The 23,157-nt window shown below is 38.4% G+C and overlaps 1 protein-coding gene across 2 annotated transcripts in view; it reads right to left on the bottom strand.

The window, feature by feature from the left end:
• The window catches only part of DSCAM (DS cell adhesion molecule), a 470,648-nt gene that overhangs the window by 86,624 nt on the left and 360,867 nt on the right, over nt 1–23,157 (bottom strand). For both annotated transcript variants that reach the window (XM_055702437.1, XM_055702438.1), the window contains exons 14-19: nt 21,664–21,792; nt 16,394–16,561; nt 12,356–12,426; nt 5,159–5,399; nt 3,371–3,517; nt 1,481–1,636 (exon numbers count right to left, since the gene is read on the bottom strand). In XM_055702437.1, the coding sequence (XP_055558412.1) occupies nt 1,481–1,636; nt 3,371–3,517; nt 5,159–5,399; nt 12,356–12,426; nt 16,394–16,561; nt 21,664–21,792 (912 nt within the window). The remainder of the gene's footprint in view (nt 1–1,480; nt 1,637–3,370; nt 3,518–5,158; nt 5,400–12,355; nt 12,427–16,393; nt 16,562–21,663; nt 21,793–23,157) is intronic.

The raw sequence follows: 23,157 nt of genomic DNA on the forward strand, positions 1-23,157 counted from the left end.
TTGTCCTTGACAATTTCAGAGTAGGTGTGGTACCTTGAGACAGTTTTAAACAGAGCCTCTGCTGCAAGCTAATGCAGGATCTCAGTGATAACTACAAACAAGACCACGAAGTAGACCTACATAAACCAACATTGTTATATGCCTGAATTTCCTCATATTTTTCAGCTGTAAGACAGTACTTGTTTTGCTATTATTTCAACTTTGATCAAAGTAATGAAAAGTATTAAGCACATGAAAATAGAACAAGGAACAAATAACTTGTTTGATAATGTAAAAAAAATGTTAAAAGTCCAATTTTAATTTATACTGCATCCCCTGGATACAGCTACAGTTGGGGCCAGGTGACCTTGCATTGTATGTAAATTTTAGAAAGAGTCTCTCACTATTTTATTGGAAAAAAATAATAAAATTTATCAAGTAATATTTTATTGGCAAAAAAATGCCAAACGTTCATCAAGCCAGTTAATTTACTGAACCTACTCTCTTGGCACTTTTGTAAATCTCATTACAAATAAAAAAATTGACAAATACATTCATATATGCATGAATGACCAGTGAACTGGATAAGTAATAACGAAAAAATCCATTGACTAATTTCCTTGAAAACACATTGCATAACTCAGGAGAATTCACCAATCAAACATTATTCAGGTAACTTCATTGCTAAGCTTCTGTGCATTTCTATTTCTGCCAAAAAATAGATTTTCAAAAGTATTTAGGGGTCTAGAGACATATTTGTGCATCTCATGGGGTTTTCAAGGCATTAAAAAGGTTAGGGAAAAAACTATCCCTGAATTTGAAATTCTAGACCTTGAGAAATAGATCAGTATGTGGCATCCTACTGATACCACCTGAAGTGATTTCCATAAAGTTACAAGAAAGTGATTATGAAATCTCATGTGTGCATGTGTGTGTGTCTGTGTGTGATTAAAAGTTTCTTAAACTTTCATCATTAAGACTTAAATTTTCCATGCTGTGGTCTACGAACAAAGGCAAGACATTTTTGTTCTTCATTTTGCTTTGAAGGAAGAGGTGCTTGGAGGAATTTTTTTATATATATACTGAAAAAAAACCTTCTTAGAAGCATCTAAGTTATATAAGATTGTCGCAGAATAGTCTCTCATCCTTTCCCCATTTTCAATCACTTTGACAGAATTAACTCAAACCTTCTCAAAATTTTCAAATAAGATCCTGAAGTATTTCAGAGAAAAAAATATAAAAAATAATTAAAAAAAAAGAAGACAAACTTGCTCAGATCATTAATGTTGCCTACAAACTTCTGGCTCACCTGAACTATAGTCTTGCAGTGAGATGTTTTTCAAAGCTGTGTGCATATATTCCTCTCCTTGTGCTCCTAACTCAAGAACACCAGATAGAAATCTCACTCTGCATGTTTGTGTGCAATATTTACACTATTTTGAATGTCTGAGACATACCAACATTTTGTGGAAGTGGGAATGGAAAATGTTTTACTGCTTACCATCTTCTTTAGTGCGGGTGAAAATTTGTTCACTTCTCACTCCATCTCCAGCTCGTGTAAAAGCCAACACCTGAATGCTGTAGTTGGTGTATTTTTCCAGGCCATCAAGCTCCAGTGATGGCTGTGTAGTAGTGACATTCTTTATCTCTCCCAGCTCTACAGAATAAAAAGGAAATTGAGTTATTGCCAAGTTCAGTCTTCTCCCAGCTACTGATACTGTGGAAATCCTGAGGATTAAAGAGTGTACCAGAAAAGTATTGCTTCATTATTATAAAACAGCAATGAATTGTAATAAATTAAAATAAATTCATTTGTGTCCTGAATTCCTACTATTCAAAGCAGACCTAGTTTTCATTTTCAAACTATTTTTTGCATTTTTTTAAATACAGGGAAGAAAACTGAAGATATCTACAAGTAGTAAGATTTTTCATAAAGAATAGATAACAAGAAGAGATTATTGCAAAACATTCCCTAAAGCAAAAATGAAAAAGTCAATTATCTTCATAAAGATTTACTGGCTTTGAGAAAGACCATTTCCCATAAGGAAAACCAAAAAAAAGTCCCCTTTTTCTTAAAATATGTAGCAAGTACTGCTGCAAAGCACTTGATGGCAGTAATACTAGCTAACAATAGATTTAAATACAGTAAAATCAGATTTATTTGCTGAAAGATGACGCACTTCATATGAATCTTGTTTGCAGCAAGCTAAGAAGTACAACCCATATGGCAAAAAAGCTTTAAACATATTTAGGGCAGAAAATAAAGCTGAATAAATGAAGAAAATCCAGTTTTAAGCACTGCATGAACATCATCTTTTTTCATCATCTTTCAGGACATCACATAGAAGCTTAGACGTGCACTGGTAATATTCACATAGGATCTGATCCAAAGAAGGCATCACTGAAAACATTAAATTTTATATCTGTCATGTCTACATTTTATGTATGCTTCTCATACATTTTTATTTTTTATTTTTAAATGTACAAAAGAATTGGTGGTTTATTTCCAAATATTTTTGACTCTTAACATTACCAGCAGTAACAGTGGGCCTCTGGATTACATTCCACTCCAAGTTCCCCTTGCTACACTAATAGAGGTCAGAATTTGCAAGACAGTTGCATAATAGAGTGAACTATAAGCCTGATGGATGAAAGCAAAGACGGGAGATAGTTCATAGCCCAAGAGCTGTGAAAATTCAGCAGGGCAAATAAGAATAAAGGCATGCACAACTCAAACTTACTAGTATTTAATCTACAAGAAAGGACTATACGTAGAATTACCATCATGTGACAAATTGAAGATCAGTAAAGTATCCCATTTCTCCTTTGATCATTTCCCTTATTGTCTACTCAGGAGTCTATTTCCCTAGGAATTAGGCTAAGAGTACAAAACATAAGCACAACAGAAGAGTCTGGCAAGAAAACATGCCTTTTCTGAAAATATTTCCTTCTTTTACCCTCAAAAAAAAAAAAAAAAAAAAAGCAATAACCACTCAGGTAGGCAACTAGCTAAGCAAACAGATAACCAATCGAGCTAAAATCAGATGCAGGTTTGGGCAGGTATGTTCTAGGTTCATGTCATCATTCTTTAGAAAAGAAACCTGCTGGCCTTTGCAACTGAGATGAAACTTGCTTGGGCCATTTTGGGTACTATGGCAGGTCTAAGGAGCACTGCAAACCCATGGTGGAAGCTTTCCCCGAGGGCATCTGCAGGCAGCTTTGCAATGCCTGCTACCTTCTTACAGCTCTGTGGAGAACGGCTTCCTTCAAAGGTAGATGAGGCTTTCTCTAAACCAAAGAGAAAAGGCAGCACAATGCCTTCACAGCAGAGGGCAAACCATACAATGGCCACATATGGCTTGCTACTCAGTAATAGCTTGATTTCTCTCACCTCCGTCCAAGAGGTTGGCCCAGTAGATAACCCTGAATCCTTGCAGAATCCCATTCAGGGTTTCTTTTGCCAATGTTGACCAAGAAATAGAGATGGTTTCTGGTGATGTGGCCGTGGCTTGCACGTTCCCAGGAGGGCAACTGGGGACTGGAATAAGAGATTCACCATTTTTAACTCGAAGAATACAACTCAGTATTTCTCCTTCAGCTACCCTTTCAATTTTCTCTGCCATCCCACCACCCATTATTTAATTAGCAGTTACACGCTGTCAACAATGCAAAACTTCACTACAATCCACATGTTTCTGCTCTGATTTCCCTGGAAATACTTTTGATATACTGCTTCCCCACTTGCTAACTAGTATTTTAATAGGGTTTTTTGTCACTTCTTTTGAAAGAGAAATGTGTCCTAGTGCTGAAATATGCAGAATATTCTGTAAGCACTTTATATATATGTATATATACATATTAAAGTTCGCAGCCAAATTGCCATCTCTCTGGACAAATCTAATGTCCCTTTAAAATTGGTAGTGGGGCAAAGCAGGTGCATTTTTAAAAAATATTGGAAAAAAAAAAGTCCATAAAATTTTTCACTGACATTTAGACAAATTGGAAAAAGTCAGCCAAATCTGAGGCATTTTCTGTTGGCTGTTTATTGTCAAAGCAATACAGCTGTATTAGTATCTGGCATTGCTTTTAAAGCTCATGACATCTTTAATTCTGAGAGGGACCCAAATTCTGAGTATCACAAAAAAAAAAAGTCGCCAGGAAAAGTAAGCATGGTGGATTCCGAAGAAAAAAAGTACCATTATTATAATACAAAGTATATCCATGAGTGATTATACTGCCTTCCGAGGTCTTGCAGTGATCTGTCCAGGCCTAGAAGCATTTAGAGTAAATGAAAACCACCAGCCTTCCATGAAGCATATGCTTCATAATCTGTACTTCTTGAGAATTTTAGACATATGTAACTCCATCTCCTTCATGTAAAAAGTCAGATTCCCAGCTGGCACTGACTTTAGTAGACCAATGCCAAATTATAGTAGCTGAAAATCAGACTTACACTATCCTTTAGGACTGTTCTTCAATTTTTACTCTAAAATATTGTGCCTCTTTTTGGATTTGGAATAATTCTCTTTTTCCACTAGAGGACTCCCTCTCATTGTTTGAGAAGTCTGCGCAATTTGAAAAAAAAAAAATCCAAATTGTTACTTCGATTAGACAGGTTGAATTTTGTCTGAAATAACAATGATTTTTCTTTCATTAGTTTGGATATCCTTGAAAAACTCACACATCTCTCCTTAGGCTGACAAGTGATTGTGCAGTACAAGAGCTCTAGGTTTCACAGCAGACATTTGAAAACAAAAGAAAGCCAACAAAATTAAAAGTATTGCTTCACCTTTCAGAGTTATACTTCTTAGCATCTCAAAACTACGATGAGATCACTATGAAGCTACGACGAGATCACAAAATTTGCAAATATCTAAACACTAGAGCAATAGGCTTCTTAATGAAAGCTATAGCTTTAGTCAATCTTGCTCACAGCAGGATATATCACATTAGTAGAGTTATATTTATTTACCTCTATAATTCTGTATCACTTGCAATGAGAATTGTACCTCGTTGTTGGCCAGTCTCTTCTGCCTGTCTGCTTACTGTATCTAACAACTGAAAGTCTGATCTTATATTATCCACATAACAATCACTAAGCAAGCAATAAATGTAGGAAGGCAAAAATAAATAAAGAAATAATACTATGTCCCATGATAGCTGTTTGTCAAGGACTTACCATCCTCAAGAGTTGTGGTAATGATTTCCTGAGAAGAAGGTCCTATTCCAGCCCGGTTACAAGCCTGGACTACCATGCCATACTGGGTGAATTTTTTCAGGTTATTCAGTGTATAAACTTCACTGTCTCCAGTGGTATCGATACTGATGATGTTGAACTGGAAATTTCCCCCTGCACTGTACTCCCGATAACCTATCTGGTATCCACGAATAATTCCATTTTGCAAGTGCTTCTTTGGAGCCTAAAGAGAAAATGAAAGATTACACATTAAGTACATGTCTCCAAAGTCAAAGTGTTCTCCAGAAAGTTTTTGAAATATTCACAAAGTTGACATTTTTTTCCTACCAAATGCAAGTCTGTTTCTAGGTACCAATTCAAAACACTCTCTGCACATGAAGTAGTAACTTTTTACCATGATATATAAATTTCAGATGCAGTTTGTTCTAATTTGTGCATTCCTCTGCTAAAAGAAAGACCTTTAAGTGGGTCATACATAGAAAAATCTGATAAGGAGATATTCTTGAGTTATAATTCAAAAGTATAATGATTTGCTCTCTTATCAGGTGAATCAACCAAAGTTGAGTTGATGAGGTATATTTGCATTACAGGCCTACCATTCACCAGTAATTGTGTTCTGGCCAGAAGCCCCTACCATTCACTTGCTAAATCTTTTGTAAGGCACTTATTGATCTGTTGAAGGCAGTCACATAAGTTTGTTCAGCTAAATGCATTAGGAAAATTTTATGCTGTGCTTTGAAATATGCTTCTGTTCATTCAGTGTGTAGTGTGGAAAGATGATTAGATAATGAGTGCTGAAGGTAAAAATGAATTGGGAAGCAGGGATTTGCATACTGAATAGCTACTAAAACAAGGTGTACAATATCTGGCATTCAAGAATATGAATAGTACCAAATGGTTGGCCATAATTATGTACTGTATTTCTCAGTCACAGTGCAAGATTCCCTATACCTGACTAGTGGAAATAATTTCTGTACTCTGCAATATAAAATGTAGTTTAGAGTAAAATAAAGATTGGCAGTGCAGGGAAAAAGCCCATTATTGACAGAAATAAATATTAAAATTCCATTTAAATAGTATTGGGCTAATTTCAATACGTGATAATTTTCCTGTCTGATTTTCTACATGTATGAGGTATAATTAGTATAAACATTTTAAGGCACAGTTTATAATCCACAGACAAAAAGCTTTTTCAAATCCTCCAAACCTCTTTCAAATTCCCACCTGATGCCCACAAGCTCATCTGTTCCACTGACTCATAAAAAAGGTCTTTGTGACACAGTTTATCAGCAAGGAGTTAAACCAGCGCAGTCAGCAACTTATGTTGTTTCTATATCCCATTAAATCTACTGAGGAACATTCTCAAGATTACTCTTTTCTGCCACATGAGCTGTCTGTTTCAGTGAGCTTATAGTCCACTGGAGTAAAGTCTCACTGGAGCTAATAAAACCAGTGTGGGACTTGCCTTTCATCAACTACCAATAAATCATTGCTCTGCAAAAGCCAGCACCCTCTCTGTATTTAAAATGTGTCACGGGATGGATCTGACCGAATTTTCTCCTTTGATGCTTTATTTTTTTCTCCCTCCTGCCTTCAGAAACAGAAACAAAACTTGAAGCAAAGTATATAGTTTCCACTGTGCTGCTTCAGTTCCTCTGGCAAGCTCTCTGCAAGCGTGGTGCCGTCCGCCCCACTGCAGGTGACCGGACTGGGAGATTCAGGTCTTGAGCACCTGGTGAGGCAGGCTGCGGGGATCAGAACTGTGGGTTTGGAATCTAAGCGTATAATCATTTCCTGTTGGAAAGTTTCTGTGCTTTGCTGTCAAAAAACCCCCACCCAACTTCTTTAGAAACATATAGGACTTTTATTGTCAAAACACTTTTTTTTTTGCAAGTGTGTTACCTATTCTGACCAACTCCATGGCTTCATGATCTTTAAATGACTGCAAAAGGTTGTTTTTTTAAGCTGGACTGTGGGATGAAAACTAAGGTCAGATTGTTTTTTGTCTTACATTCAGATATCATCATGAAATAAAGTTGTTTCATTCCCTCTGAGAAGAAAATAACTTTACCACATTTAAATAATTAAATATTTCAGGGTGAACTGTTTCGTTAGTTGAAGGATTTCAAATTCTGCAAATTTCAAATGGCATTTTGCATAGCTTATACATTTTTATAGGCGTTGTCAGTGTTGATGAGAAGGGGCAAAAAGACTAAACTAACACAATTTAAACATTTCAAATTGACTAAAGGACAAACAGTTTGGACAAAGCAGCAGAGAACCCAAGTGTTACTACAGGGAGGACTGCTTTCAGACAACGTTGCAGGTCACTGTCTCTTTTGTAAATATGTATCAGTGCGGAGGTACCAGTGTAAGCAATGCCAGGACACCAGTTCTCGCCATCAATGTTGGATTCCATCACAGCTTGGCAAATCTTTCACAGTGTGAGTGGAGAAGATTCCTTGTCTCAAACATTAACATGCTCACTGTTGCACATCTCAAGACCTAAAGTCTCTCCTACTTAAAGGCTGTGGCTGGAACATTCCCATGAGTTACCATGGGTGGCTTTTCAACAGAAGTTGTCGCCACAAACACACAATGCACACTAAATCACAAGCAACCTGTATAAAACACATACACCATATAATATAGTGCATTTATTGTTTTGCGAGTGGTCTGCACTGCCTACTGCCACATACAGCACAAATTAAGATGCTGTATGTACATACACTATATATCGTAAGGTACACACTGTATACCAAGAAAAAGTGAGCATAGGCCTTGTAGATAATAGATTACAGAAGCATATAGCACATATATTGGAACATATATATAATACTGTAAAACAGGTAATGATAAAACTGAATCATACATTTGCTATGCATTGAAGTGTTCTCAGAGCAGGACTGTAGCCAGAATAGACTCTTCTCTGGGAATTCTGCAATTATATACTTTCTCATTTTGAATTAGAATAAAAAGGCAAACTTTGCATTTTTCATGAAACATCACTGTAATTGTTTTAGCTCAAGGGATTTTTTCTTTAAATAAAATATTAAAGTTTTGCTTCTTTTTTTTTCCACTTTGAAACATTACACAATATAAACCAAGCTCAAAGTCACTTTAGAAAAATGCATTGAAATGTTCTGCTCCACAGAATTTCAAAGGTTCCTTGTTAGTACTATCTAAATGCCTAATTTTGGATTTACTTTTTGCACAAATAATATACTTGATATATACACTTTCTCACGTATAGACACATTTTTGGTAGAAAATTCACTGAAGCAATGTTTTTCCATGACTAAGTGTTTGTGGGGAAAAATACTGTTAACCTTGTCAGTAGTCATGAAACATGACAAAAAAGTAAGTTTTACTCCATGATCTTACTGCTTATTTCATAAAATTTGATATTTGTAAAATAGGGTATCAATGACCTTTGTAAAGTATGACATTTATAGTTGTGTGCCTGTGTATATGCATAAAGAGGAGAGAAATATTTCCCATGCCTAAATGTAATGGGTTCATTTACCCTGTAAAGTACTACAAGAAAAAAATAATTAATATATTCATGCTCTTCTCTAAATGAGAATTCCTGTTGAATTCCCATTCTCTCTGCACCATTTTAAACTACCCAAAAGTGCTGATTATTATTTAAAAATTCAATCTGAAACCAAATGTTCTATGTGGACACATAGAAATAGGATTAAATAGATCACAGACCTATAATACTTTGCTTAACTAGAATTTTTTAGAAGTCAGCTAAGAGAAACTTTAAAGGAAGATAAACAACTGTAGCAAGCTGCAGAAATAGAACTTAATAGAAAGATGAAAATTGATGTGTTCTTCTCTGCTCCTTTCACCGTTACTGACACTGTCTATATTTAAAAGAGGTTTTCTAACTTTAAATATAACTATGGTTCTCAACACACTCCCTTTTGTATAATGTGATTGTAGGTTTCACATGCCTCCAAAATAAAAATGACCAGGTTATTACTGACTCTATTTTCTTCCTTTTTTGTCTCCATGACAATACAGGATTGATCTCATGGGGTATTTCTTTATTCTTAAGCAATCTGTATTGCACAATGCAATGAGTGCCTTCTGCACAGCAGTGATTTGTAGGGACCTACCCAAAAGTCAGGATTCATCATGGGACCAAACTATGTTGAATCTGTGGGACCATCTTAAAGTACTTTTTGAGTAAAGGGCTAAAACTGCTCTGGCCAGGACAGAAATGCAGTAATTCAAGGGAAGTAAACGGTTCACTCCTGCTTAGGGACTTCTTAATTAGGGGAACTTCTTAATCAGCTGTTACAAATTGTCATTCAGGAAATAATTTTTCTAGTAATGGTAGGGCTATGCAAGCACAAACCTTTCAGGAGGGCAGCTAAGTCACTTCACCTTTGTCTGCAAAGGAGCTTCAAGGTCAAGGAAAACAATTAGGTTTCAGCTGTGTCTAGCACCACAGAGAAACTTAGCACCCACCGGAGGAGCTAACCTACCAGCAGATAAAGCAACGACTGCAAATCAAGGCAAAGAGTTTCCAAGCTGAGCACACAGGAGCTTGACAGCATGAAGATCACAATGAGCAGAATTTCAGTCAAGTGCCAGTGGTGCCTTTTTCTGCCCATCTTTTCATACGCAGACCTCCAGAGTTTCTGCTGCTTGCAAAACAGCACCTCACTGGGTCTTGTGGCTAAAGCCAGCAACACTTCCCTAGAACTTTGCTAGAGGGCATTGCTACAGTGCCTCTCATGCTGCTTGACCACATCAGATACTGCTGGTCAATAAATTAAAGGAATTAACAGATTTAACAGAGTCTGAGTCTATAGGAATGATATCTCAAAGGTTCATAGGAGACTGGCTATTCACTGGAGACTGGGTGTGCAGTCTTGCAGCACAATCCACAGCAAACTCCAAATCTCTAGCCAGCATCTGCACGGTGCATGGCACCAGGTTCACATGGTGGTGCACAGTTCTGGGAGCATGGACCCACCTTTCCTGATCTGGATATATGCAGCATGGTTACAAGCAGGCATTTCCAAGGTCACAGGAAGCTCACACCTTAAGCTCACTCAAGTTGTGAAAATCCATCTTTACACTCAGCTCATGAAACTTGCCAGGGCAATGGAGTATATATTCAATTCATAGCTCATCTCTGTGATTATTTTGTTATATTAGATACTGATCACTACTTGAGAGGTATTCACAAATCAAATTCCAAACACGATCTTGAGAATAAAACTCCAGCTGCTCCAGCTTCTACTCCCCAGACAATACCTGGAGATCAAGACACTAATTTGCACTTATGTCCTGGATGTACAAGCTGAACCATATTTTAGACAATGTTACTGAAATGTACGTGTGGGAATTTTGTGTGTCCTATAGCTGCCTGCACACATTTGCATCTATAAAATTTAATGGCAAATCTTCAGAATCACAAATGGCATCTATAAACTCCAGCAGTGAGCCAACGGTGCCTATCTTTGCTTGTTGCTTTAGAAAATATCCCCCAAAGTGAACTTTAAAAAAGCAAGCAAAGCCTTTCAATCTGCCTACCCATACACCCATAAAAACAAGTTCATGCACAGAAGCTTGAAGGTTATAGTTCACTAGATCTGATGGCTGTCACACTTCTTGAGTGCTTTAAAAAGAAACAACCCATTAAGCATTTATTTCAGTTGTTGAGAATCACTGTACACTCCACTTTGCTTCAATAGCTGCTTCCTTTGCTCTGCTGACTGTGTGTTGCATTTAATTCCATGCTTCATCTATGCCTTTTATAAGTACATTGCTGTGTTTCACTTCAACCACCAGGTAAGCCTGTGGCTAGTGACCATATGCATTTCATTTTTGGAAACCATTTGATGAAAACCAACACTTGATATAAATTTAATATGTGGATGAGATCCAAGAATCACCGCTGTATTTGTGACCTGTGCAAGGGGTCTGACAAAGACTACTGCTTTTGAAGCTTAACACTGAAATGCTGCATCAGAACAGAATTTTTAATGCACCCTTTTCAAAACACCATTGAACTACTCAAAAAAGCTGGAGACCTGAGGTCCCTGTGTACTAGCTGGACATCCCAGTAGTTACATGTCCACCTGCACTGTACAGCAATTGTGCACTGTAGTAACCTGTCTTTTCAGGAACCAACTCAAAACTAACACAGGGTCGTGCTGGTTATTTACTGGATTAATGATGATGATGATAATAATAATAATAATAATAATAATAATAATAATAAAGCCCACTGTTATTTATATGGTTAATAAGCAGCAGCTCACTGTTACTACCCTGACTTTCTGGATGGTCCATATCTTGGGGCAAAATATACATTACCCACATTTGCAGGAGTAATTAACATCACTATAGAAATTAATGACTATTATGCCACCATCCCACTCTAGCACGTAATACCGCATATTTCAGAATCTTAAATAAACGGAATTATCAATACAACTTTGAAACTGCCATTCATATTGAGATTACACTTTGTAATTAGATAGCTTTATTCTGTCTGCTACAATGTGCAAGCAGTATATAGCACAAAATCATTTAAAACATGGCTTAAGTACCTCTGATATCATACTGAAAGCATTTAAAACATTCTGTGCTTGTCAAAACATTGGGCAAAATCTAGAAAAAACTGAGTCACAAGACATGCTAGATGTTTAAATCGTATCAGGTGCTGATATTTTAAAATCAATTGCTCTGATTCATCAGTTCTCATGGACTATACCGAGACATTATATTGCTGTCTCTGTGCAGACATGCCTTCAGCAAGGCTCTGTCCCAAAGTCCATTGCAATGGGAAAAACTCCCATTGGCTCCAATGGTTTGGGGAATTTTTCCCACAAACCACACTGAAATTCTGTGTGTGCTCATTTTTCAAGCATATAGCCTTATCTCTGAAATCAGAAGGCAGTAGGAAATGTTATTGTCAGCAGTACAAGCAAGCAGCTACTGTTGTTACTCTCTGATGAAAGGATCCTTCTTTGCATAGTGCACCAGTCTTAATGGCCAATGTAAGATCTGTCAACAAAGGTATCTGCAAGGTCTCTCCTTACATAACTCCTTAAAGTAACTGAGCCACAGTTGTAACACTCCCATCAATGGGGCATCTTTGAATGCACCAAAATACTGCCAGAGTCTATATTCTTGGCTGTGTGTACTTACCTTCCAGGTGACCCTAATGCTTTGTGAAGATATAGGCTCAAGTTGGACATCTTGAGGTGGACCATCAGGAGCTGCCAACGGAAAAGAGAGGTAGATCAAAACTGGCCTTCACAACACACAGAATTCAGCACTTCATATGGTTTGTCACCAACTTCACACACCAGCATCACAAAGATTTGGACTGAGTCCATGTCATATGAAGTCAATCAACTGAAGATACCACCTCATCACACAAAACCAGAACCTAGCATCTTCCTTATTCAGGTGCCATCTCTGGCCAACAGTGAAATACAACACATGCCAACACATACCAGCCTGGCAAATAAAGGAAGAGCGAATAATAGTGACTTTTCTCATTGAGTGATATGCACACAGTGCTCTTTCTGTTTTGTAAACAGGCAAGACATACTTTCAGCAGTCAGAATATTAGAAAGGCAGCAGAACTCATTTGAAAGCAGGTGAGACAGGAACTCCTCAGCCAGCCTTCATCATGTCACACACTTTCCAGTGCAATCCCCTTTGTTCACTAGAGACTGAGCACATTTAGTCAAATATAAAATATTTTATACACAAAAACCTGCACATTTTACTTTCTCCCCCTCCGCAGTGTAAGTATCCAGCTTGGAAATCAGATTAAAAATAACTGCCAGATGAAAAAAAGCATGCTGCAGCTCCTGTCTGTATCAGGAGGAGTTTCGTTTATTATCAATATGCTGCCAAGCACGTGCATGATGCTTTAAACACAAATGAAAAAAGAAGGCCCTGAGTATAGGGGAACCAACTTGTCAGCTGAGCAGCTACAGAGCAGATCAAGAATTGACTGGGACTGAACAGAGAGATGTGAAGTAAATTGCTTGCTCAGCGAGGTAAATCATTATAAAAGAAAGATCTGAAGAAAGGAATGGAGTAATCTCAAGCTGCTGTAGAGGGTTCCCTTGATGCAGAATATGGCCTCAGTAAAAGGTATTAAATTAAGTTTAATAGCATGACAAAGGAAGTAAAGCAATAAAAAGGGTGAGATGGGGCTGTTAGAGGTGGAGCAGCAGTAAATGACAGCTGTAGTGAAGGGAAGCAGAACATTTTGCTTTAACTGATGAAAGCAGAGAGACCCAGAATACAGCCTATAATATGTTTAAGTTATTAAAGATGCCCTATTCTGTGCCATTCTTGACTGTCCTTCATATGGGAAATTTCCAAAGGTTGAAAGAACTTTATTTCCATTCCCCTTGCATTAATGCATAGGAAAGAGAAGAGGAAAAAGCCCACTGGCAAAAAATGAGATCTCTCTGAATTTTTTGAAACCTGTCCTTGATTCTGCCCCCCTGCTGACAAACACAAATGCCATTTCTCTGAGTACATTATAATGTAGTGGAATTTCAGTAAAGCATTTGATCCTAAAAATGGTTTTAAAAGGTGCCTCTTAAAGTCTTGACTTTTTCTTGAATACCTCAAAAGATTTTACGGACTGGAGTAGTAAACTGTTCCCAGCATACCATGTTGAAATGTTAAATAAGAAGTCATTTATTTTTCATACTTATATCATGCAGAATTTGTGACAGAGACATAAAGCAACCCTAGATATGCCAGCTTCCTCTATTATTTTCACTGTTAAATAACAGCCGTAATGCTTTTGGTTTTTCTGACAAGTGTTACTGCAAGTGTGTACTTGCCATCTGTTTTCCAACACAGGAGTTAACTGTGGTTGTATGGAGGGAAAGGGTGGCCTGCAGGGTTTGAAATCATGCCATGCTTCACTATCCTTTTGCCACAGAGAGCCTTTACAGTTTTATTTCTAATAGCTAGTGCTGGGTGACTCAGGTCACCGTCACATGTGATACACAATTTGTATGCCCTTGCTAATAACATGGTTTGAGTTGTTCAGTTTTTATATTGTCTTTCTTGGACCTTTATTTTGCTCCATTCTTATTACCTTCTCTCTCATTCCCTGCACCCATGCTGTTCTCCCTTTCCTATTGTAAAAGCAGAGAACAGAAATAAACAGTGATCAAAAAATGTTGCTCTTGCACATCGCACACCACCTGAAATCAAAACCCAGGAGACAAACATCACATACTCTGCCTAAGCCTGACCTTCTCTTTTCCAATTGTCCCCTAAGGTACATCAGTGACTTTTGAATACAGTTCCACACTGCTGGTCTTTTTTCTCCAAACAGACAGCTTCTTAAAAGACAGCAACAAAAGGATCAATTGCTCTGAAACCTGGTTACAAAGAACTGAATAAAACGTGATGTTAAGGTTCCACCCTGTTCATGGGGAAGCTGGGTTTTTTTATTTCAAGGCCAGCTGCTGATCCTGACAACTTAATTATCAGCCAGGAAAAACTTGGCAAGTAAGAAATATTCCAACCATGGTTGAATAAGAGAGAATGAGCAAGTGGATCCAAGACCCACCCCTCTACTTTGATGTATATGCAACGAGGAAGGATGGGCATTTTGGGGATACAGACGATGATGGCTGGAAGAATGAATATCTGTTTTATCTAGTGATTTCACATTTTCATGGAAAAAAGGAAGAGAAAAACCCTGATCAAATGAGAAATACTTTGCAAACAAACCATTCACCATTAATAAAGCTGTTCATGGAAGGCTTTCCTTCCACTAGGATGAAAAAAGATACCCGGTGAAAAAAGAAATGCAGCTTATATTGTCTCCCATTTATTCTGCGTTGCACTGTGAGCCCTCCTTGTGTCCTGTTCTTATTCAGAAAGTCCCTTGGAGCCTAAACCACGTTTTCCTGACAAGGGGTATATTTTCACCCTGTGAAATATAGTAAATATAGAATATAGTAAAATTCACCCACAGAGAAAATGAGTGGGAATTACACAATTGTATTCATATGAGCTGAACTAGAGATTGGTCACCAAGTGTTCAAAGCCTAGACCAACATGAACCTTGAAAAAGAAGCACGGCTTTCACTGCCAGGACACTGCCACCCAGATACTTGCATTACGGTTTTCTCTCAAAACCCCCAAAGAAGGAAGCACAGCTGACTTGTCGTAAGGTAACAGGAAAAATAAAATTAGCAAGATAAAAATGTGTTTTCAAATACAAAGGAGCAAGCTCCTTTCTGGTCAAGGCTTTCCAGAGTAACACCATCCAGTTTCAGTGGACTAAGGGTGTTGAAGTTGCTTGGGGTACTCCCGACACCTTTATATATATTGTATCATTGTATATCATTGCAATATATGCCTGGCAGAGTTACTTTAGGGCCATTGAGCATTTTCGCTCCTAATTCCTGAAACAGAGAGCTGTAGCCCTCCACTTTTCACCTGTTAAGTCTTTTTCAGTGTCACATTTAACATGTAGGACTGGGGATGTGGTAGCATGCACAAGGCTATGCTGTCCTTATCCATCTGCCACTTCTGCTAGCCCTGAGAAACAAAAATAAGATGGCACTGGATGGCAGCAATTCAAGCACACACAAGAGTGACTCTGGCCACCAAGGTGAAAATGCCTGCATAGCCCTCCTGGTACAGAAACCTGCAGCGATGTAGCAGAATACAAGGGAACAAAGAACAGTGGGATGATATTAACTAATGACAGCCAACAGCCTTACACAGTGATCAGAGAACTAAATGGTGAGTGGGTTGGGGGATGGAATAGTCAAAAAAGATTTGATTCATATAGAACAATGTTCTCAAATGGGGGTAGCTTAAATCAGTTACCCATACTAATATGTGAGCATCTAAGGAAAGCCACAAACCCACAGGGGAGGAACCACCGCTAAAAATAGGATGTTGTTGAGTGAGTTGCCTAACTAGATATAGGTGTGCCGTTTCCAGTACCCCAAGGCTGAAAATTTCGAGCACAATGTCTTCTTTGACCACTAGATGCCACTGAATGGCTTTAATTATAGGCCTGCATGATGAAGTTGCAAAAGTCACAATGTTTTATGGGAACAATTCAGTATTTCTTTCAATGCAGCTGCAGCAACATAAGCAGCATTTCACGCTAAGATTACTCATGTCAAAGAGCAATAATTCCCAGCACAACTGAGACGCTACAAACCCAAAGCATACCTGCTTCATCGGTAGTGATGGTGAGCTCATTGCTGGCCTCACTCTTGCCGATGCGATTCTTGGCATACATGCGAATGTTGTAAGTTGAGGAAGGGTGGAGGTCAATGATAGTGGCTTGGTTTAGCTGAGGGGAAACATCTTTGGTTCTCTGAACAGAATCCCAAGAGTCTATTCAATAAGAGGTTAAAATAAAACAGACAAAAGATGATGTTAACGTCGCTAATACAAGCATGCAGCTAAACTGTCTTGCAGAGCGGGATACTGCCATTGCTGAACTAACCCAGAAAATACCTGCTGCTACAAGTAAATTGAGTGACTATCTTCCCTGACAGCACTCCCAACTGCTCTGAGTCTGGTGCGGTGAGCAATGGGATCTTGACCCTGGGTCATCAGCAAATCTGAGGAAATAGCTACTCCTTTGTCTTTTTTTGAGGATGTGGTAAGAGCAGCAAAGATTCCCCAGTTTTGTGTGTGCATTTGCATACTGGTTTTTTTACCGTTGCTACATTGGAACAACTGTGAAAAAGATAGGAGCTGCTGCCCCAAAGGGATCTTCACTCAGCAAGAAGGTTGGTTGTGCTCCAAAATGGGAGGAAAGGGACTTAAACAGCAATGGAGGGGTGTTAGACTAGCAGAGGTCAGGCAGAAAGTTTGATGTCAAATTCCAGGAGCTCAGACCACAGGCGAACAGTGAGCACAAGCTTGGAATACTTAGACATGGGCCCAGCACCCTCCAGGACTGATGCTCTTTCCCTTACTTGTGTAAAGATGCAGAAACAGTTTACTACAAGGGGAATGTAGAACCCTCTTAGCTGTTCGTATGTACCTGTAAAAGGAGGAGCACGTTGTTATTATTTATGCTTACTCTTCATCTGCCTGTTATGTTTTTAATAAATTCTCCAGACTTATAACAGGAAAAAGAATGGAAATTGGCTAAACGCAGTAACACCTCCTATTCATCCAAGTATTCAATTGCTGCAAACAAAATAATAGAATTTATCCATTAAAGCATCTTGATGTCTTTTATGAGTTGCCATCCTCCATTTCTTTCTTACTGCAGGCAATGTTCCTCCTTCAACCTCTGCAGCGTCCTATGGGGGATGTCACTGGAGGCTCTACAGGAACGGTTTACAGTATGGGTCACTGTGGGCGGATCGCTGGAAGCTCATCAGATAAGGAAGACTAGTTTAAAAATAGAAAGCTCACTCAGATACAAAATATTTGCACATACTGTGTAAATTCTTTTATATAAACTTGCTAAAAGATGCACAAGCTGTCACAATGACATCTGCAGTTTGGCTGACTACAGGGCCTGTTTGCTTGCCCATGTGACTTCATTTACCCAGAAAATATTCAGGAATCAGACATTTAAGTGCTAACCAAATTCACGTGAATGTATTTTTCCTTGGTAACTGAGTTTGTCACAGCTTCTTCTGTAGGATACTTTCAGAAGCTCTAAAGGGCTTACCTGCAGGCAGAGCTGCTACAACTTCCTTTCAGTTTGCTACAACTTCTCAGAATTTCTTAAACTTTACAGAATTTTAACCAGCAGTTACACTCCATTGTGTTAAATGTTATACAAGCACAGAAGGAGACTCTGTCTGTTCCAGTATGCTATGCCAACAGAAAAGGAATTTAAAAAAAAGACCTCCTCAGTATGGAGAACGTGTTAAATTTCTGTTGAGGATGATGAGAATTTCTTTTAATACAGTCTGTATATTATCAAATAACCTGAGTTATTTGAAATACTGACCCCTGAGTGGCAGCCATCTGCAGTACATATATAGCTGCTGAAATCACATAAACGAATTTGAAAAATTCTGGTGATTCTTAGTTGGTTAAGTAATGACACACCATGGAGAAAGAGAGAGATGAAAACTCACATCTTCTGTACTTCTAAACGTAAGTTTCCAGAGTTTATTTACAACTAATGCATTGAATTCAGGAGTGTATTTTGATACATGTATTCCCTTCTTGAAGGAAAAATAAACCAACAAAAGCAATCATTCCAAACTGAGCCAGTCCTGAAAAAAATTAATAATTTTTGTTCTAAAACTGTTTGCAGTTTTGAGAAAAATGTTACTAAGAAAAAAAATAAATCATTTATTTCTTCTGGAAAACTGTAAAAATATTTGTTCGTGTCCATGTGGTAAGTAATTGAATGAGGTATTAAGATTGACTATTGGCTCTTCTGGTTTTTATTGTTTGTTTCGGAGAGCTCTAAAATCTATTTACCTAGAGACACAGAAAAAGCACAGAAAACAAGCAGCAATGGGCTAGCAAACAAACAAACAAACAAAAAACTTATAAAAAAACCAAAAAAGAATGAGTGGAATTTTCAATGTAATCTTTATTCCACTCATAAAATGTGACACCCAGGCATTTCTCAGTATCCTACAAAATGCACGCTGACACTATGATCTATGAAAAAATGGGATTTCATGAAATCTAGCAGCTTCCCCCGCGTTCCTGAAGTCTGATGCTTTGGGATGACTGTGCGGAAGACAACGAGGGCCCGTTTGCGGCGCTGCGGGACGCGACTGCGGGACGCGACTGCGGGACGCGGCTGCCGCTCCCGGGCCCGGCCGGCGCTGCCATCTGGCGGCCGCTGCCGGTACTGCACCCGCCCAGCCGCCCCGCCGCTGCCTCAGCAGGGATGGGGGGAGCTCCCCAGCTCTGCGAAGGCATCTGAATACTGAAGGATGCTCAGGATTCACACGTGTGCACACGAAAGCACAATGCACAGTCCTTTCCCTTCCGATCAGGACTTAAGCTGGACTGATACTCGGTTTGCCCCTCAGTTTTGCCTAATGACATAAAAAAGGATGAGGAGAGAGGCACAAGAAGAAACCCACATACCTGTTCCTATCTTCAAACGTTTTTGGACACCTCTGATGGAAAAGTCTGATGGCTACACAACAGTGTTTTCAATGAAGGACCAGGCCTGAGTGCCACAGGTACATTTCTGTGCAGACAGTCATCATATCTAAGTACTGAAACAGCCTGAAAAGCTGAGCTCCCACTATTCATATTGATCCTACATGGCAACTGGACCCTACAGATGCCCCCTACCAATGTAACAGGCAACTCCATGCTCCTTCTGGAGGGTAACTAATGTGTCTTTTTTGTCTGATGGCATGGCAGAGACAGATAGGATACCTGAGGGCAGCACCATGCAGTGAAGTCCATATGTGGTCACCTGCACGTTCTCTGAAACTGAAAAATTCTGCAGTTTTCCTTCCTGAGGAGCCTAGAAGATGTACCCTGCTGTAAACCCATGTCTGAGTCCTTATGGTAAGCAACATAGGTGGAAAATTCTCACTAAACACAACTGTGCAGTTTACAGCTTTACTCTGACCTTGGCAGGATATTCCCTGACCTTGCCATCTGGACTGTGAATGTTTTTCCTAAGTTTTCTTCTGTCCCTTTGATATCTGGAAACCATAAGAAGTTTTCTTAATTCCCTCTTCTTTGTTCTAACTTCCCTCCACTACCATGTGCGAGTTCTTCAGTAATCATCTCTGCCATTTCACCTTCTTGATGATTTAATTAATGACAAAAATGTGCAAGAATTAAACCCCCTGATCCTAGTTTCTCCAAAAATTCAGCCTCAGTTTCTAAAAAATGATGTTTCTGTTGTTTGCAGTGAAATGAAGATAACCTGCTCTTTTTACGTCATGGCCTCCTCATATACAAAGAAATATTTTCTCCAACACTCATTCTGCCACCCACTATTTTTAATTTCTTTCAGTGTTTTAACTCTTACCACTATGTTGTGTCTTGATGTTTTCATCCAAAATGATAGCGCTTCATTTGCTGTCTTGCTATTGATTCATCATGCCATATTATAGACATAATTTTGCAATGCAAGTTCACAGCAATTACCATTTAATCTTTGCCTGCATTCTGCATTATCACCTGAAAACATTCAACTAAATCTAACAAAGTTATTCTAGAGCTCTGAAGTCCCTTCCCAGCGCTGCTTCAATCAAGGGAAAGTAGCTCCATCTTCCTAGATTGTGTTATGCTGAGTTACATCATTTAGAAATACAAGTGATTTTTTAGGGTGTATCAGGCAAGAATTCCAAAAGCTGTCCTGGAGCAGGTGGGTGGTTGGAAAGAAATGAAAAGAATCAAAAAGAAAACAAAGCCCAAAAACTTTTATGTATGCATGTCCCTTGAATGCATCCTTGCCTAGTCTACATCTCCAAAGCTGCAATCCCTGGCCACATCCTCAGTGGGTAATCTTTCAGGTACCATGCTCACCTGTACAATATCAATTATATTTACAAAGCCAATGTAAAAATGGTGACTGATGATTTAACATTTCAGAAAATAGTAAAGAAAGCATCATGACATTTTTGCCTAAGTAAAGCACAAAGGAAATACACAATGTAGACAAATGAAGAATAGTAAAGATGGGTATTAGAATAATTAAAAAAAATTGGCAGACTTAAAAATTTTATGTACATTTTTATATCTCAGAGGAGATGTAAAACTGAAGGGAGAAGACTATAAATGTACTATAGCTGCTTTGATAAACAGCAGCTATGTTTGATAAGAACACCCAGAACATTTCTGTTAGTGGACTGAGTCTCAGAGTATTTCCAGCATGCTACTGAAAACTCTGCATGGTGCTTCAGCAGACTACTACATAGCTAAATTCTCATAACTACCCTTTTTCACTGCTGACTTTCCAGGGAAGATGCCATGTACTCATATCTACATATCTATATTCATATATATCTCTATTTCAGTTGGACTTCATGATCTCAAAGGTCTTTCCAACCTAAATGATTCTATGACTCTATAATCTATAGAAAATAACTTCTAAAAATCAGTACTACAGGAAAAGATAATTTGTAAAGGCAGGTATTTTCTCTTTAGGGAAAACCAGAAAACTAAAAGAAAAAAATCCAAATGGAGAAAAGATAAGAACAGAGACCAAGAATCAGCTGGCAAAATCATCATACCAGCTATCACTTAGAATGGCTAGTTTTAAAATTTGTTCCCTCTACGTGTAGATTTCTCTGGTAAAAGGGAAAAGCAGCAATCGCTAAACTTAATGTCCGTACCTCAAAAAAAAAGAAGAAAAAAAAAAAAAAAAGAAAAAGACAACAAATGAAGATAAATCTTACCGTGGAATATTAAATAAACCATGTTAAAAATTTCCATCAGGCAGTTTCAATTTATGAGTTATCTTTTATGATACAAATTCAGTGATGAATGACTAGCAATGAAGATTACTTCAGAGGAAGATGATTTCTTACCTGATTTGTTCTTGCACTCGATGTCGTAGCCAGTGATTGGGCTGTTTCCATCAAACCCCATGGTCCATCTGAGGGCAATACTGCGTGCCCTCACCTCTCGGATTTCTATTTCAGGAGGGTCAGGGGGCTCTGAGTAAACACACACAGTTTTAGTCAGAAGAAAACCTGTACTCTTAACAAGATAATATTAATGACCGTGGCACTGGTATAGCTTACTGCTGGTTAGCTGTCACGGCACTTTCTCTGGTCACTCAGTACCCTGAGCCAGTTAGTCACCTGCTGAAGAATACTTGACAGAGGGAGAAAGAATCACTTTTCAGCTAGGAGTCACTGATTGCTGACTTCTGTTGAACCTTCTTATATGCAACATAGATTTGCATTTCCTTAAAAGCACTCCAGATTGGACTACTCATGCTAGAAAAGATTTTTGCCTTGAACACTATGTTACACTGATACAGTTTTTACACAGAAGGTGATGGTAGAAATATGCAGACCAAATTAAAAATGCCAGATTTGGTGGGAGGAGGGAGTGAAATTTCTATCTCTTTGAGTATGTTTAAAAGTCTGTCTTTAATTACAGAATAATTTGATAACAATATAACATTACGCTGAAACCTCTTTCTGCCTTTGAAGTTAAGGTTGTAAATAAACAGCATTTATACCCATTCTAATGGCCTTTTAAGTTGTCATGGCAGTTTAAATGAGCAGTGGTGTAACTGAGAACCTGTCCCCAAACTCCACCTGAATTTTTCAACAGGGCTGCCTTAGGCGTTCACTGAAATCTGCTGTTACTTGAAATTAAGAGTGGGGAGAAAGAAATTTGCAAGTTCTAGAAATTTGTTGTGTGTGTGCTCAAAGGCATACAAACACAGGAACAAGCATTGCACAGAAATAAGCAGTGGCCAGTGGCTGTCCTGCCTGTGCTCTGCATCTCAGATACTGTCAACCCAGCCACCCCAGGACTTGCTGCTGCCTGAGTGAAACCTTGCGGGAGGGGAACCCCAGCCCCAGGCAACATCGGTTCCTGGAGTGTGTATTGTGCAAACTGATTACAATTCACTTTGACTGATTAAACTTGAAATATTTTGTTTAAAGATCCACAGTAGGTTTAACATTTCTCTAGAGATAAAGTCAGATCACTTTTGCTTTATTTCAGACTTGGGTTTTAAGCACATTTGTTCCTTAAAAACAAATGCAACTCTCTCCCCTCAAAAAGCAAGCCCCTCATACCCACTGCCCCTGCTGAAGATGATAGTTTTAAGTATCTTTAGTAGATTGTCAGCTAGTGTATTTAAGAAAAATTCTCCTTATTAATGTGTACAAATGTAGGAAGACTTGAGCTTATTCTTTATTTTGATTTAATCTGTGATGCTGGAAAATGAAAGACTGAGCATCTTAATGTGGCTCCTCATTTCTTTGACAATGAGGAATACATTTAATTAGGAATCAGAGCCTCCCTCCCCCAACAGATTTCTGAGGATGGCATCCAGTTAC

Source organism: Falco cherrug, chromosome 2 (genome assembly GCF_023634085.1).
Source record: "Falco cherrug isolate bFalChe1 chromosome 2, bFalChe1.pri, whole genome shotgun sequence".
Taxonomy (NCBI): Eukaryota; Metazoa; Chordata; class Aves; order Falconiformes; family Falconidae; genus Falco; species Falco cherrug.